General features: G+C 36.3%; 2 protein-coding genes across 2 annotated transcripts; one reads left to right on the top strand and one right to left on the bottom strand.

Moving 5' to 3' along the window:
- Positions 1-1538: 1538 nt before the first annotated feature.
- LOC127222310 (olfactory receptor 1013) lies at positions 1539-2474 on the top strand. The gene has a single exon (XM_051184319.1). It carries the CDS (start codon positions 1539-1541, stop codon positions 2472-2474), a length of 936 nt encoding a protein of 311 aa, XP_051040276.1.
- A 4126-nt stretch (positions 2475-6600) lies between these two features.
- On the bottom strand, positions 6601-7536 carry LOC127222311 (olfactory receptor 1013). The gene has a single exon (XM_051184320.1). The coding sequence runs from the start codon at positions 7534-7536 to the stop codon at positions 6601-6603; it is 936 nt and encodes a 311-aa protein (XP_051040277.1).
- Positions 7537-17197: the final 9661 nt, after the last annotated feature.

Below are 17197 nucleotides of genomic sequence, written 5' to 3'. Positions count from 1 at the left end.
GTTGGTCTGATTCAAGGTCTCTGAAGCACCATGAATGCTGGGCCATTGCCGAGACTCTTCTCAGATACCCTGCTGTTGCCTAGAGTCAGGGTGGTATTGGCAGTGAATCCAGGGACAGGTGGGGCTAGGCAGTGAACCCAGGGACAGGTTCTGAACAAGTTCTGCCACCCTGAGTCTTACCTAGATTTATCTTTGTGCTTGCAGGCTCCCCAGCATACTTTGCCTCCCAACAGGGTAAGCAGCACAGGCTGCAGTCACAATGGATCCATGCTGGACCAACCCTCAGTAATGACTTTTCTGAGGGATCTCCAGGTTGCTATACACCACCCTATTCTAGGTGCTGGACCTGGGCATAATTGTTGTGCTTGTAGGCTCTGGGCATAACTTTGAGCTTTCCATCTCCCAGCAGAGCAAGGATCAAGAGTCACAGCCTTGGTGGCTCCATGCTTGGAATTGGCCAGTAATGATCTATTTCTGCAGGAGCTTTAGGGTAGAGATTGTTAATCTCTGCATCTCTGCCTCTAGTTAGTGGCTCTGTTCTTTCACAAGCCATCCCATTGTTCAGAAGCATCTTCCCATAAGCAAAGATCTTTCCAAAAGGAAAGATTTTTTTTTTCTGTTTTGGAGCTATTCTGGGCTTTGCACCCCCTTTCCCTTTGGAACATTTCATGGGTTTCTCAGACTCCTCAGAACTCCACAGTGGTTGCCAGTGGTCACCACCGTCTTTGCTTTTCCTAAAATAATCTATTATTAAATACTTTTTCATAATGCAGATTCCAGTTTTGAATATTTGTTTACACAATTTCATGAAAGCATAAGACCTGTCTATATAAGGTGAATCCAGACAAAAATCCCAGTATTAATACAGAAGTTGTCACTCAGTTCCCTCACTAACTGATGAGTATCGGCAACTGGTAGCTGTTGTGAAATTTGAGAGTTAATTATCTTTAATGTGTGCCCTCTGAAATGTTAAAATGCTCCAGTGGATGGCCACACACCCAAAAGCATAAGGCAGTACTAAGTAACACTAAGTAAAATAAATGAGTTAAAAGAAATGTGGCACAAAGTTGAGTGGGTATGGAATAGGGAGTTGATCTGAGAGGAGCTGGAGGAAAGAGTGAATATGGTTAAAATACAATATATTTTTCTTAAGAAATAAGATATTTTCAAAAGAAGAAAAATTATTAAAAATAGATTCCTCTTTCATGCAATACACACTGACCAAAGTTCCCCTCCCTCCACTCTTACTAACTCTTCTGCCCCTCCCTTCTCTCCTAGGTCCACTACCTCACTGTTTGACTTCAGAAAAAAAGGAGGCCTACAAGGATTAATTCTTTAACCCTTGGTCTTGCCACTAGTTCACATGTGTTTGATTTTTTTCCACTTATTTGCTTTTAGTTGAATTGTGAGTTAGTAGGCACGGTTATGACATTTCCTTCTTTGGCTCAGCCTGCTGTTTCCCACTCTGATTTCCTCCATACTCTTCCCCCCCTCCGTGCTAAATCTTTTTGCAGAAAGCATCATAAATACCCAAAATCATGGATGAGAAAAATGTTACTGAAGTGAAGGGATTCATCCTCTTAGGATTCACAGGAAATATGTTGTTACAGCGGGGACTCTTCTTTATCTTCCTCATCATTTATGTTATCAGTCTCCTAGGGAATATCACCCTGATTTCTCTCATCTGTGCTGATTCTCATCTCCACACACCCATGTATTTCTTCATAGGAAACTTGTCATTTCTAGATCTCTGGTATTCTTCTGTCTATGCTCCCAAAATTCTGATAACATGCATCTCTGAAGACAAAAGCATCTCCTTTGCTGGATGCCTGGCTCAGTTCTTCTTCTCTGCTGGCCTGGCCTACAGTGAGTGCTATCTACTAGCTGCCATGGCTTATGATCGCTATGTGGCCATCTCCAACCCCTTACTTTACTCTCAGGCTATGTCTCTAAGGTTATGTGTCAGCCTTGTTGCAGCTTCCTACCTTGGTGGCTTTGTAAACTCCACCATTATCACTAGTGAGACATTTACCCTGAACTTCTGTGGAGACAATATCATTGACGACTTCTTCTGTGATCTGCCCCCTCTTGTGAAGTTGGCTTGTGATGTGAAGGAGAGCTATCAGGCTGTGTTGTATTTCATATTGGCCTCTAATGTCATCACTCCCACTGTGCTCATTTTGGCCTCCTACCTCTTCATTATTGCAGCCATCTTGAAGATCCGCTCCACCCAGGGCCGTCTCAAGGCCTTCTCCACATGTGGTTCTCACCTGACCGCTGTAACCTTGTATTATGGTTCAATTCTCTTTATTTACTCCAGGCCAAGCACGAGCTATGCCCTGGAAAGGGACAAAGTAGTGTCAGTGTTCTATACAGTAGTGATTCCAATGCTGAACCCCTTGATCTACAGTTTAAGAAACAAAGATGTCAAGAATGCATTTAAGAAAATGTTAGATACAGCCAAGTTTTCATGAGGAAAAAAACTGTCTAAGCAATTTTAAAATGTTTATCTTCATGTAATCATTCTTAGTTGGTATTGTCAGAAATAAATATACTAGGCATATAAAAGTAATCTCTTAATATGTTTTCTGTGTGTTAAGTTTTATTTCTTGAAGCAAGGAGACATTATTAACTTATATGTGAAATGAAAAAAATTCTTTTTAATACCAATTAGCTCATTGTTTTCTCATTTTTTATTTTCATAATTACGCAAATGTATAGAGTGAATTGTCATATTTAACATTTAAATGGCACAAATATATTAGTTTCTTTTTATTTACTCATTTATTCTGTTTATTAATTTGTTAAACTATGCAACTGATGTATGTATATGTGCATGTATTGGTATTTGTCATTGCCTGCAGCACATAAATTCCATGATGTACAGATGGAGGTGAGTGAACAACCTTTTCTTTTTTTGAAATAGGCTTTCTCTGTATTTTCTTCAGTACTGGTGTATGTCCCATGTAAGTGTACAGGGACTCTCCTATTTCCTGTCTCGGCCTCCTACCTCATTATAGGAAGTCCAGTACATACAAAATGTGCTTCAGTTTATGTGAATTTTTGAGAACTCAAATTCACATCTTTATTTATTCACTGAAATTTCTCCTCACAATATTTACTATTTAATCATCACACTAAGTATTGGGTTTCATCATAGGAGTTTTCAATTAAAATTTGTTTTTGTTAATTTTTCCTCTTCTTTCTCCCTATCCTCCTGCCATCTCTTGTGTTCTTCCCTGAAGACTCCTGTTTGCTTTCATTCCCAGTGTTCTCTTTACTCCCTCAGTCCCTCAGTACTTCTCTACCATATTCTTCTCCCCTTCTGATTTCAAAGGATATTCTTGTACTCATGCGTGCATGTGTGGTGTCTCTGTGAGAGTGTGTTTGTATAGTTTTACACATAGTGCATTAAAAGCTGGAATTCATATGGGAAAATGTGATTATTTATTTTTCTGAGGTTTGATCACTTCACTTAAAAATAATACTTTCCAGATCCATACACTTTCTTCAGATTCTATTCACACACACACACACACACACACACACACACACACACACACACACACACTATTCTTTCATCAACAACTAGGTTGAATGAAGTTGAATCACTGAACACAACTGTTATACTTGCCAGGTTGGAATGGATTATATAAGGACATGTTTATTCTGAGAAGCTTTAATGCCTCATAAGATATTTTGCAACTTTCCCTTACTTCAATATTTTAAAGTGAAGATAACAATTCTATAAATTGTTGTAGAATTTTTACCAGGATTTAATGGATTTAGTGACTGGTTTCTAGTCATTTCCATTGGTAAAGAACTTGAGAAGAGAGATAGCTAATCAGTCTGCTTTCCCTGCTACAATTAATTAACTTGGGTGCATAGAATATGGCTCAACTCCCAAGATCATTGCAATGCCAACTATGTTTACAGGCACACACACACACACACACACACACACACACACACACACACACACACACACACACACACACATGCAGATAGCTGACAATGATATATCTAGTCCTGATAATAGATTAAAATACAGTCTGATGTTTGCATTGGGGCCATCATGTGATGTAATTTTACAGTAAAACCACAGACAGAATAAGTGAGTTGCTCTTGATTCAATTTTTTTCTGCTACTCTGTGCTGTTCAGATTAATTTCCTGAGATACTTTTATTTCCTGGAATTTAGCTTTGGGACCAGATAGATACAGTCTTTCTGCAGTGATTTCTTCCTCCAGTGAAGGCAACACGGAATGGAAATGCTACCGAGATGATAAATTCTAATGACCAAATCCATGTGGATGTTGCAGCATGACTGCTTCTTATTTTGATGTGAAATTAATTTCCTTTCAATGATATTTTTATCAATTCATTGACAAGTTCATTCAAAGTAGTTTTTTAATATATTCAAATCCCCTGCCCCAACTCTTTACAATTATAACTCTACTTCCTTAATACACTCTCAATTTTCCATCCTTTGCTTCTAAGGTCCATCTAGTTCAGTTTATACTGTCTAAATATTTTTGGGTATGGGACCATCTCCAGAAGCAGGGTTATCCTACCATAGGTCAAACCGTTAAATAAAACCAAGTCTCTCCCAACAGATTTTAAGTCCTCAGCTAGGGGTGGGTCTTTGTTCTCAACTCCTCCCACCATGCTTTTTTGAGAGTGTCTCTGATCACAACTTATTGCTCATGTACATGCTTGGGAAGGGGAAGCCTAGAGATTCTGACCAGTTTCAGACATGTATTGAAGCTATTTTGAGCTGTTTACTTTATGAACTTAAGGAGAACTTCTTTTTAGATGGAATATATTACCTTACTTTAGAAATCCTATTGTTTTTTCCTTCCTGTAACTGTTCAGTGTCTTAATGAGCTCTGCTCTTAGTTGAAAAGTTTTGGTTTCAGAAGAGACTGCCCCACAACAAAGGGCAAAGTATCTATCCTACCTCGTTTAATCTGTAATCTTTGACACAACCAGTGTCTTTAACATTATCAAACCCTGACAAACTATCTGGCTATGCCAACTTCCTCAAAAACTCATCAACTGAATACTTCAATTTGAGTGGTCAAAAACAGACAGAACATCTCCTCCCTTATGTATTTTTTCAGATACTTGCTGAAATCCCTTTTATATTCAAATTCCATTAATAAATGGAGTGATAAGATCATCATGTTACTTAGGGATTGTTTTTTTTCTTCTTGGAATCCTTGTTGGTGTTGTTTTAGGATTGTGTGAAATACTCCCTTGGGGCAACTTCTCTGTCATACCTTTAGGCAAATTTCAAATATAGGTTCAGATCAATGAAACACTATAAACTCAAAACTAGAACTTTTAAATGGAAATTTTAAATTAAGAAATAACTCACTATTTAGTACATGACTGGTTTACATATAATCATAATTCAATACCATATACATAAGTGGAAGTGAATATTTACAATCAGAGGTTTCTTGCTCAGAAATTAAATTTTAATGATTCAAAAATTTTATACATGTACTTAATGCATTATCAAATCTATCCCTACTTTCTCATCAATAATTCCTTCCGTACATACCACCCACCTACTACTTTTTCTTCCCCTGTTCATGTCTTCTTTATTTTTGTTTTAAAGTTACTGAATCCATTTAGTGTTGTTTGTATATGCTTGAGCATAGGACTTTCTACTGAGGCATAGTAGTTGTTCAGTTGTTGTGTCCCAGAAGACACCATATTCTTTTTACTCCAGAAGCTGTCAATTGTCATCAAACTCTCAACTAGTGGTAAGACTTCATGATTCTCCTCCTTTGTCCAGGCTACAGGTTTGGTTGGCTTGATTTTGTGCAGGTATAGTGCTATAATTGGTAAAATGAGAACATTTTGAGACCATTAAAATTCAAAACTATAACAAATAGCTACAGGTACTAGGAATATTTGATTCAAGTTTCTCATCCTTTCCTTTTCCTAATGACATTTATTTTCTCTTACAAATATGTTTCCCCTCTCTTTCTTTAAAATTAATTTTGATATCCCATACTCATTGTTATTGAAGAGTCTTTGTTAGTATATGGAGAGAAGAAATTAAGGTGCATTCCCTATCTGTCATCATTCCATAGGATATTTTCTTCACATCTCCATGATAGCCATTATTCAAGGACAATAATTGAGTAGTTATTAGGAAGAAGAATAAAATGAACTTGAGTCATCTGAGAAAGTATTACATGCTTATCTCACACTCAATTCAAGCTCTACACTTTAAAAGCTGTGCTAATATTAACATAAACCTAGTTCCATCGTTAGATAAAAGTAAATATGAAGCAAATTATGAGCAAAGTTCATTATATAAATATGTATATATACGTATATATGTATATACATATATACGTATATATATACGCATATATGTATATATATACATAAATACATTACAATATAACTCATTATATTACACTAAAGCCAAAAACATTTTGGCTTTACATTTTTAAAGAAAGTAACCTGAAAAATTCTTGGTAGAATTTCAAATAATGGGAAACTTTTATACTCAGTCTCCCAGCCTTGCCCCCAAGTAGTTTGTTATCATTTAGTCCTTGCCTGCTAAGTATTCATAAAGTTAGATGCTAGAAGGTGTTAACTTGAAGAGCTTTCTCAGAGCTTCCTTCACATCTTTATTCCTCAGACTGTAGATCATGGGGTTCAACATGGGGAATAACACAGTATAAAAGGTAGACACCATTTTGTCCCTCTCTAGGGAGTAACTGGAACTTGGGCGAGAGTAGATGTAGAGAATGGAGCCATAGTACAAGGTCACAGAGATAAGGTGGGAGGAGCAGGTGGAGAAGGCCTTGAGGCGGCCCTGGGTAGAGCGGATCCTTAGGATGGCAGCAATGATGAAAAGATAAGAGGCCAAGATGAGCAGGGTGGGAGTAATGACATTTGATGCTAGGAGGAAGTACAGCACAGACTGGTAACTCTCCCTGACATCACATGCCAGCTTTATGAGTGGTGGTACATCACAGAAAAAGTCATCAATGATATTGTCACCACAAAAATCCAATGTGAATGTGTTGCTGGTTAATATAATTGCATTGACAAACCCTCCTGTATAGGAAAACATAACCAAAGATAGGCACAAGTTCCTTGACATGGCTTGAGCATAAAGCAGGGGGTTAGAGATGGCTGCATAGCGATCATAAGCCATGGCTGCCAGCAGGTAACATTCACTGTAGGCCAATCCAGCAGAGAAGAAGAACTGAAACAAACACCCTGCAAAGGAGATGCTCTTGTCTTCAGAGATGCAAGTCACTAGGATCTTTGGAGTGTAGACAGAGGAATACCAGAGATCCAGAAAAGACAGATTTCCAATGAAGAAATACATGGGTGTGTGGAGCCTGGAGTCATTGCAGATCAGTATGATAAGTGTAGTGTTTCCTAGCAATGTCAGAGAATATACTCCGAGGAACAGGACAAAGAGGATCATTTGCATCACAGGGTCTGTTGAGAATCCCAGCAAGATGAACTCAGTCACTGTGTGATTTCCCCTCTCCATGCCTCAGAGAGTATGTGCCTGGGAGTACAGAAGAGTTTAGGTATCTTTATGAGTATGAAATATGGATATTGCTTTTGATAAGCTCCTGTAACATAATCAGCACCAGTGTAAAAACTTACATTTATTTTTGCAGGTGATAGGAATCTCCAAGTTTAAATATGATGATTTCAATGAATTTAATTATAAGGATGCATCTACATGTAGTAACCACTTCTGTAATCCCAATAGTAGAAAAATAGAAGCAGAATGATTAGAAAATATTTGAATTTTGCCTAGGCAACCTAGTAAGTTCAAGTATAGCAGATTCAAAGTGTGAGAATTAGATTGGAAAACTCAAAAGTAATGTTAATATTGATATAGAAGATGATGAGGAGAATAAGGAGTATCAGGTAGAAGAAAAAGAAGAGGAAGAAGATAAGACAACAGCAATGATACTAGTTACAAGATTTCACTGACAAGGTTAAAGATATTTGTCAATCTTCCAAGTGAAAAAATATTTCTTCAAATTTCTGCTGAAATAGGCATATAGGAAATGCATGAAACCCATTTTCAGAGGAGATGCGAAGGCTCAGCAAGCATGGTGACCTGAGTTCCATTCCAAAACACATGTAAAGGTAAAAGGAGATAAAGAATGCCATAAGGTTGTCTTCTGACCTCTAAAGACAATCCAGTAGTGAGTGTACCCACACATTATCAACATACACACATAAAAAGGAATTCACATTTAAAAAAATTTAAAAATTAGGAGTTGGAGAGATTCATTAGCAGTTAAAAATACCAGTTATCTTCTAGATGACACAGGTTAGATTCTCAGCCACCCTCATGGTGGCTGGCAATCTTCTGTCACTCCAGTTCCTGGGCACCCAAGACACTCTTCTGGCCTCTGATGGTGTGTGGTTATGAATATACACGGAGGCACAACACTGATATACATTAAATAACAATAACAACCAACATTACACAATAACCTAAGGGTTACTAACCAATAGCTCTCTAACTGAACTGTTCAACAAGAAAGAAACCATGTCTGAAACTGAAAACTTTCACTAAGTGATACTGAAGGTCTACATCTATTATTTTACTAAACCTGAAAATTAGCTAATAATCTCAACATTTATCCTTATACCTCAAGATAAGGGTAGTCCTCATTCCTCATCAAGGAAACATATCTTCAAAATAGAAGACTACTGCAGAAAACTACACCAAACAAACTGCAAATTTGTGGGGGAAAGTCCCAACGTCTACTTCTAAAAACATTTCCACACCTAAGGTTCCAGGAGTATTATTGAGGAAGGGAAGAAAAATTATAAGAGCCAGAGGACCAGGGAGCTTGCTGTGAGATTGTGTTTCCCAGTAGTATCAGAAGATACTTCCATAAAGTCTCACTTGCATGACTGGCTAACATGAGATGGACAGGAACAACAGACATGCCAATTTGAGACCGCATCCTTACAAAAAGTATTACAGGCAATTAGGGAATGCTGAGAGTGGAAGAAACAGTCATGCCCAGAGAAGAAAACACCAGTTATCTGTCCAAATGCTCAGCCCTGAAAACATGCATACAATAACATTATACAGACATAGCAGTCTATATTTATGAATATATATGCATATATATATATATATGTGCATGTAAAAACAATAAGAAAAACGGCTATGAATTTTAATACTTTACAATATTATAGTCAAAAAATGAATGTGTAAAACTGCTTCATAGTATTATATCATTCAAAAACATGAGCTATGATCAGTGCTTTGCTTTAATGTGATACTAAAAATTCCTAGTTATCCCAGATGGTTTATTTATATATCCCTAAATCTGATTTTCCTGTATAATACAGATGAAAACATTTTTCCCTGTGGCTACAGGAATGTTTAAATGAAACATTACAGATAAAGTCCTTAGAATATCATCATTGAAAATGCCTGTAATATGATGCTACATAGTTAGAATATGGTGACATTGCCTTTTTATTTAAAATATTGCATAGTCTGATTTTCATTTGCTATCTTCTTTCTTCTACTTATTCATCAGCATTTCTTTTCCTTTCTGTCACTACTTCTTATACATACATTGTCCTCTTCACAGTGACTTAACTTGAGCCATGCCCTTTCCTATTGATTCTGACATGTCTCCACATCATCATGGGATTATTATTGTAGAATATGTAATTGAACTGCACAGAGCTATCTTTGAGATTCAAAACATAATTCTTATCATTTGGAATGAAATGTGTACAAGTTAACCTGGGTTACAAGTTGAAAAATAGAGCATGTATTTCCTTGAGGTTGAGGTTTCATCTGACAATTGGTTCACAAGAAAAAGACAGGCTTTGTACCTGGGGCTTGTATCAGTAGGAACAAGAAAACCATGATAATTGACAGCACACGATAGTCAGTCCATGTGACAGCTTTCCTAGCAACAAGTCATGTATTTGTGTTATTATTTAAAAGTGAAATTTTTTTTCATTTAAAATGACTAAAATACAGCCTTTTGCTTTTAAAGATTGTTTGTGTTGTCAGGATTCTAAGTGTACGATTGAGGCTTCCATAAAGAATAGCTACTTTAAATTTCTCTAGGTTCACTTTGTCACAGTGTACTAATTTCTGCTACTATATCTCCCATCTCCTTAGCCTTTGAGATATTCTGTGTCTCCTATATTTCTTCTTTGTACAATTAGTGTTTTCCTGAAAAATTTTCATATTGTGAGTTGATTTTTCTTTTTGTCTCTTATGATGCAAAATTCTACTTCTCTAATAAACTATCAGCAGTTTCCAAAATAGAAATAGAAAGTTGATAAAGATAACTCTTTCTCTAGTACTTAACACATATTTTTATCAAAAAGCAATTGTGTTGATTTTAGGAACAAATACAGATAAAAGCAGTACTAATTTACAAAGCTTACCTAGTTTCACCAACAACATCTTATCTGATTTTAAATCAGCATATCTTTTACCCAAAAAGCTTTTATGCCAGCACTGGATTCCCAGAGTTGTAGATTGCTGAAAACCCTCAGGATTTCACAGCCTGCAGGGAAGGAACTCAGGACAATTAAAACTGTATGTTGATAAATTGAGCATTCTTAAATATGATGGAGAAAAGTTTTTGGTGACTATGTTGTTCTGGTGAAAAAAAAAGTGAATCAATTATAAATTCTCTCTCATTCTTTCTTAATTTGTATAGATAATCTAATACAAATACATATATTCATACTTTAGTTATTCCTGTTAGTTATCAAATTATGCATTTTCCTTCTTGGTAATATTTCTGTTTTGTTTTCTTTCCCAGTACATTCTACAGTTTCCCAATATTTTTCCTTGTACCTTTAAAGATGTATGTCACATGAACTCTCAGTGGATAAGTTCCATAACACACAATATAGATATTCCTTTGTAGGACTTTTGAGTCTTTTTTTGTTTGCTTAAGGGTTTTTATTATAATTTATTTTTGAAAATTTCATTATGACAAATGACCATATCTATCTTCCAATTTCCATCCTATACCTTCCCCAACATGCTTCTTAACATATGCATGTATTAACTTTTTGTTTTTTATAACTCAGTAAGTCAAATAGGTGTGTATGCAAGTCTGTCAGGAGGTTGTCATGATCTGGGACACAAGAAATTTATTGAGGAAACACCCTCATAAAGAATGTAATTTTCTCTTCCAACAGATGTCTGCTGCTAATAGCTTCTCATTAAGAACCAGGAACTGAAGAGCCTCTACTCTATCTAAACTTAAAGGTTTTTTTTTTTGTTTGTTTGTTTGTTTTAATCTTGAATCTAAGAGTTCACAGGTGTGATATCTCAGTCACATATAGAGCCAACCATTTGCCACACCATCTTTATCCTACGGCTCTTGCATTCTTTCTACCTCCTATTCTGTGACAGTCCCTGAGACTTGTGAGGGTGGTAGTGGTGGTTATGAAAATGATTTCCAGCTGAGCAGTTATCTCTTCTTCATAGAACTTAGACAGATTCAATGTCTCTGTGAAAGTTTTTGTAAAATGATTTGTATTCCTTTTTTATTATTGTTTTCTTAGTTTACATATTGATACCAGTTCTCTCTCCCTCCAATCATCCCATGTCCTCCCTCTTGAGCCCCCCTCTCATTCCATTCCGTACCTACTCCACTGGGAGGGTGAGGCCTTCCAATAGGGATCATCAAAATCTGTCAATTCATTTGGGGTAGGGCCTAGGCCCTCCAGTCTGCCTCTAGATTAAGAGTATCCCTCCACGGGGAATGTGCTCCCGAAGTCCTTTTGTGCACCAGGGATACATCCTGGTTCCACTGTCAGAGGTCCCATAGACTCCCCAGTCCTTTTAACTGAAATCCATTTTCAGAGTGTATGGGTTGGTTCAATGCTGGTTTTATTGCTATTCATCTAGGGTCCAAGAGCTTCTCCTTGTTCAGGTCAGCTGTCTCTATAGGTTTCTGTAGCTTGGTCTTGACACCGTTGCTCATCACTCCTTTTCTGTAACTGGATTCCAGGAGTTTGTCTCAGTGTTTTGCTGTGGGTGTCTACTTCTGTTTCCATGAGCTACTAGATGAACTCTCTAGGATGGCATATAAGGTAGTTATGATTCTCATTATCAGGGAAGGGTATTTAAGGTCACCTCTCCGATATTGCTCAGATTGTTAATTGGAGTCATCCTTGTAGGTCTCTGGACATTTCTCTAGTGTCAGTTTTCTCTTCAAACCTATAATGGCTCCTATTATGGTATCTTCCTCTCTCTGTAAGGTGTAAGGTTTTTCCGCCTGCAGCCGCTGGTCTTGTCCCGCCACCGCACCTGCCCCAAATAATGTACAGAGACTCTGTATTTGATATTATATTGTTGGCCAGTTACTACTTTTTTATCAGCTAGCTCTGTCTTAAGTATTAACCCATTTGTGTTAATCTATGTATTTCCATGTTGTCTTCTTACCCAGAGCCGGCTGCCGCTTACTGCTCTCTCCAGACTTTCCATCTTGGTTCCTCCTTACTACTTCCTCTTTCCCCCTTGTCTCCTAGTCCCTCCTCTCTTGCTTTCCTATTGGCCAACAGTATTTATTCATTAACCAGTATGAGAAACATATATACATAATGACATCTCCCATCATGTCCTCTTTTCTGTTTAAAACAAAAGGAAGATTCGAAGAAGATTCAAGAGAGCGCCCCTTACCAGCAGGAAGTAGTTTGGAAAGAACGACGCCCAAATTCTCAAATATTGTGTATAAATGTTTGTTTTCATTTAATTTTTGGACTGTTATATAAAATTAAATAAAATAAAAAAAAAAACAAAAACAAAAGGAAGCTTTTTAACCTTAGCATAGCAAAATATATAACACAACAGTTATCAAGTAAGAATCAATATTTAGTCTATTAACATTTAGCAAGATTAAAATAAACTATTTTATCATCTATCCTATATTTGTGAGTCTAAAGTCCTATATGTATCTTATCTTTAAGCCTAACTAAGGAAAACTATAACCATAACTATCTGTCTTTAATTCCTTCAAAGAACACAGAAGGACAATATATAAACTCTAGAAATGACAGAGACATCTCGCCTTGTCAGTTATCTGGTTCTTTTATAATCTTCCATCTTTAGCTCATAGGCCATAGTGTGTCTGGCAGACTCTTCAGAAAGCAAGAAATTTAAACTGTCCGCCTGTATTGGCAGTTTGTCAATCACTTTTCTCTGTGTCCTGCAGACTGTCTGGCAGATTTTTCCATGAAGCAGGAACTCTGTAGCAATGTTCATCTTGAATCAGCAGTCACTTTTCTGTGGGTCTTGCATGTCCAGTTTATACAGCATAAAGTCAAACAGTCCAGACATGAGCAGTATCTTGTCCAAATGGCTAGTCTTGCCATATTGGGAGCAAACTTTATAACGCGTTTTTTTAAATGTCCATCTTCCTTTTTGACACAGGTGGTGTTGTCAGGAGCATTTATGTCTCACTGTCAAGAAAAACCCTAAACCATTTTAAATACCATATTCTGTAGGTCTTTGAAAGGTTTGAAGAATTCCTATCTATCTCAAATACATCTCTGTGTATCTTGAAAACTTAACTAGCTTAACTCTAAGCTTTGACTATTATGGGTAGCTATCTAAAATCTATACTAAATTATACATTACATTTCTGAAATATATAAACACAACATCTAAACAAGAGGAGAAATATACTTAATCACAAAGTTGACCTTAAATTGTGTCAATAAATGAAAATCCATTCCAAAACAAAGTAATCAATAAATGAAAATCCATTCCAAAACAAAGCATTCATATCTATACCATAATCCCCTTTTTACCTTTAAAAGGAGCTTGGTTATGGTCATTAACCATTTATAACCAAAAATGAAAACAAACATTTATAAACAATATTTGGGAATTTGAGCGTCGTTCTTTTCAAACTACTTCCTGTTGATGGGGGCGCTGTCATGGGGATCCTAAGAACATGCAGAAATCCTGGCTGTAGTCTGCAAGGCTGCCTTGTTCAAGCTGTTTTGAATGTGGATCACCAGGAACTCTGTTTCAGGGGGTCTGGCTTGATCAAACCACGTTAGTCTGGAAGGACTCCACAGATTTTTATTTTTTTGTGGAAACAAAAATAGAAATCCTTTTTCCCAGTAACTTGGCCTTAGACTTAAATTTTTGAGTCAAAGCATTTTTAAAATATATAAATTGAATTAATGAAGCAGCATTTTCTTTATCAGTTGTTGTTATTTTCTCAGTAGTTAAACAATGCAGAGACAACACAATAGCATACAGTAACCAGATTCTCTCTGAGCTTTTTATCTTTACATGGCTTTATTATTACTCTGTTTATTTTACTTTTATTTTTTTATTTTTTGACACAGGGTTTCACTGTGCAATTCTTATCTGTCCTGGAATTTACTCTGCATACCAGGTTTACTTTGCAAATCACAGAGATCTGCTTGCCTCTCTCTGTTTCTTGAGTGCTGGGATTAAAGGCATGTGCCACCACACCCAGCTCCTTTTTGTCTTTTTAAAACCATGTTTTTCCCCAAGCCTATGTATTTTTTAAAACACATTGTAAACTTTTAGCGCTTTTTTTTTAATGTGAATCTGTCTTTACTGTAAATTTTTTTATAGCCATGAGTCTTTTATCAGGTAAACAATAACATTGTTAAAATGAAAGTTTTTGTTGTTTTTGTCACGGTTATTAAAGATGGCGGCAGCTATTTTACCGCCAGCACTGAAAGCTGTGCTCACTGCCTTGGTCTGCATGCTGTCGGCTTGGAGATATGGTCATTGCCATTGCCAGCTCTGATACACATCAATAAATTGTTAGCAGTTTTTTTTTTTTAAAGCCGTGCATTTTTTGTCTCTTATGCTGAGTCAGGAATCTTCCCTTAAAGGAGCCACAGAAATTTTTGTTTGTCTCACACAAAACAGAGTGCAACCCAGAAAATATTATTACCAAGAAACCTTGTTTGTCTTTGTTTTTCTGTTTTTAAAACCCTTATTTAAGCTTTTGTTAAATTTTAAGTGGAATTTTTTTTTTTTTTTTTTTTTTTTTTTTTTTTTTTAGCCACGTGGGCGTCATTTGTAAAGAGTATGGTTTAATTTAATTAGAAATCTTATGCAGAGATTTCTCTGTACTGGAAAGCTAAAACTATCCAACTATAAAGAACAAACAGGCATCCAAAGCACTTACAATCCCTCAAGATCCTTGAAAAAATCAAAAGCAATGCTTTTGAATTTCAAAGTTATAACTAAAATAATTACAGAACCTTTATAAGTGTACTATGAATAGTGCAAATATGGAAAGCTAATATCCATGTGATCCAAAGTTTTAAACATGTTGAATGCTGATATGGTACCATAAGGTAAAAGTTACCATTCTGACATTTACTGATAGATTACAGGTTAGCCAACCTGACTGTCAACACACATACTCTCTCTCTCTCTCTCTCTCTCTCTCTCTCTCTCTCTCTCTCTCTCTCACACACACACACACACACACACACACACACACACACACGTAAATGGACTCATATATATAAAAGTTGTACATTTGAGAAGGTGTGGAGTAATGCAGGATGAATTGGTGGGAGAAGAGAAAGATGGGTGGAAATGTATACATTTATAAAATTCTCAAAAATAAAAATAAAAAACAGTTCCTGCCTAGGACCTCAGTTGTATTGTCCTTAATGTTCTTAAAGTTCTTCAGTAGTTGTCAAGAAATTCTTCTTGATGAGATGTGAAGACTTATCTGTGGGTGTAATGGAAAATGATAAGATTATTGTTAGGTATTATGCTGATTTAGTAAAGTAATAGATGTAGATTGTACCCTTGATTTCACTTGTGTTTATAAGTTAGCTATGTTTACAGGACAAGACATGTTTTGTACTTGTTGAGCAGATCTTATGACCAGTTAGAGAGCTGTTGGTTACTGCCAAGTTAGGAAGCTACTCTATTGTTAGTGTTATTATGCCATGCTAATTAAAATACAGATTTATGGAGTCTAGTCTCTTTTGTTGTATCTCCAAAACACTTCTGCACCTAATGCTCAGTGAACATTATAAAAGAGTAGCTTGAAAAATTCTAAGAGTCAGAGATCTATCAGGTAGTTTGCAGTGAGATTGTATCTCTTAGAAATATCAGAAGCTTCACAGTAAAGCCTCACCAGCATGACTGCCAAAACATGAGCTGAACAAGGACTATAACAATAGACACACTAAAATGGACTAGGAGAAGCTCATGGGGCCTCAACCGTACACAAAGAACTGTAGGCAACTGAAGAAATCTGTGAATGGCAGATGATGTATGCCCCAGGAAGGAGCACACAAATAGAGCAAATGGGCTTTTAGTCAAGCCTATGATAAAAAGAGATCTATCTACATGACTACAAAGTGTCCTCATGTATACTGAATAAAGACTTTTCAGTGTGACTGCTTCTGTGTTACCTATACTCCCATTAGTCACTCTGTACCAATTTCTCTAAGTAATCCCACCAGACTCATTTGTTCTCTAGGGTGAACTTTGACTGAACTTTCGTTTGTCATTTTGATCATGTGAAGAGGAAGCTGACATTCCTTAGCCCTCTCTCCCTGGGGAAAAAAAGTGTCACAATAGATAGTAAATCCATTTTTTAAATACAATTATATCTCCATGGCATTAAAAATATAAGCAAAAATGTCATATGGATGAAAATTGTTTTTAGTAAATGGGGTTTATGCAAAAATTATGATTAATGATTTATGTTTCCAGAAATATTAAAGTGGATGGGTGGATGGTTTTGCAATGGAAAAAAAAATAACTAGAGAGATTTTCCAAATTGTGAAGTATCCAGCAAGACACTTAAGTATTGTGGACCTTCAGCTCTTCTGATCAAATGACAAATTCTGTTTCTGGAGATATGCTGAGGGTAAGAATGAAGAGGAAGGAGTGGTGAGAAGACAGAATGAGACAACACCTGTCAGTTAGCACTCTAAAGGGTAAATCTCTCAGAACATAGAACAAGATGGCCATTGATTCAGAGAAATTTGCATATCTATACCACACTGTATATATTCCTAAGCACATAGATTGATAAATATTCATATACCTACATGTATAAGTATAGATATATACACAAATGAATGCTTAAATATGCAAATAATTATATGCACTTATTTGAATTCACTATAGCAATACAGAATGTGTAGAGATT

This window comes from Phodopus roborovskii, unplaced genomic scaffold (assembly GCF_943737965.1).
Source record: "Phodopus roborovskii unplaced genomic scaffold, PHOROB, whole genome shotgun sequence".
NCBI classification, from domain to species: domain Eukaryota; kingdom Metazoa; phylum Chordata; class Mammalia; order Rodentia; family Cricetidae; genus Phodopus; species Phodopus roborovskii.
This window is presented reverse-complemented; position numbering and strand designations above follow the sequence as displayed.

Excerpts from the sequence above, each read along its gene's own strand:
- LOC127222310 (XM_051184319.1), top strand. The coding sequence starts at position 1,539 with ATGGATGAGAAAAATGTTACTGAAGTGAAGGGATTCATCCTCTTAGGA.
- LOC127222311 (XM_051184320.1), bottom strand. The coding sequence starts at position 7,536 with ATGGAGAGGGGAAATCACACAGTGACTGAGTTCATCTTGCTGGGATTC.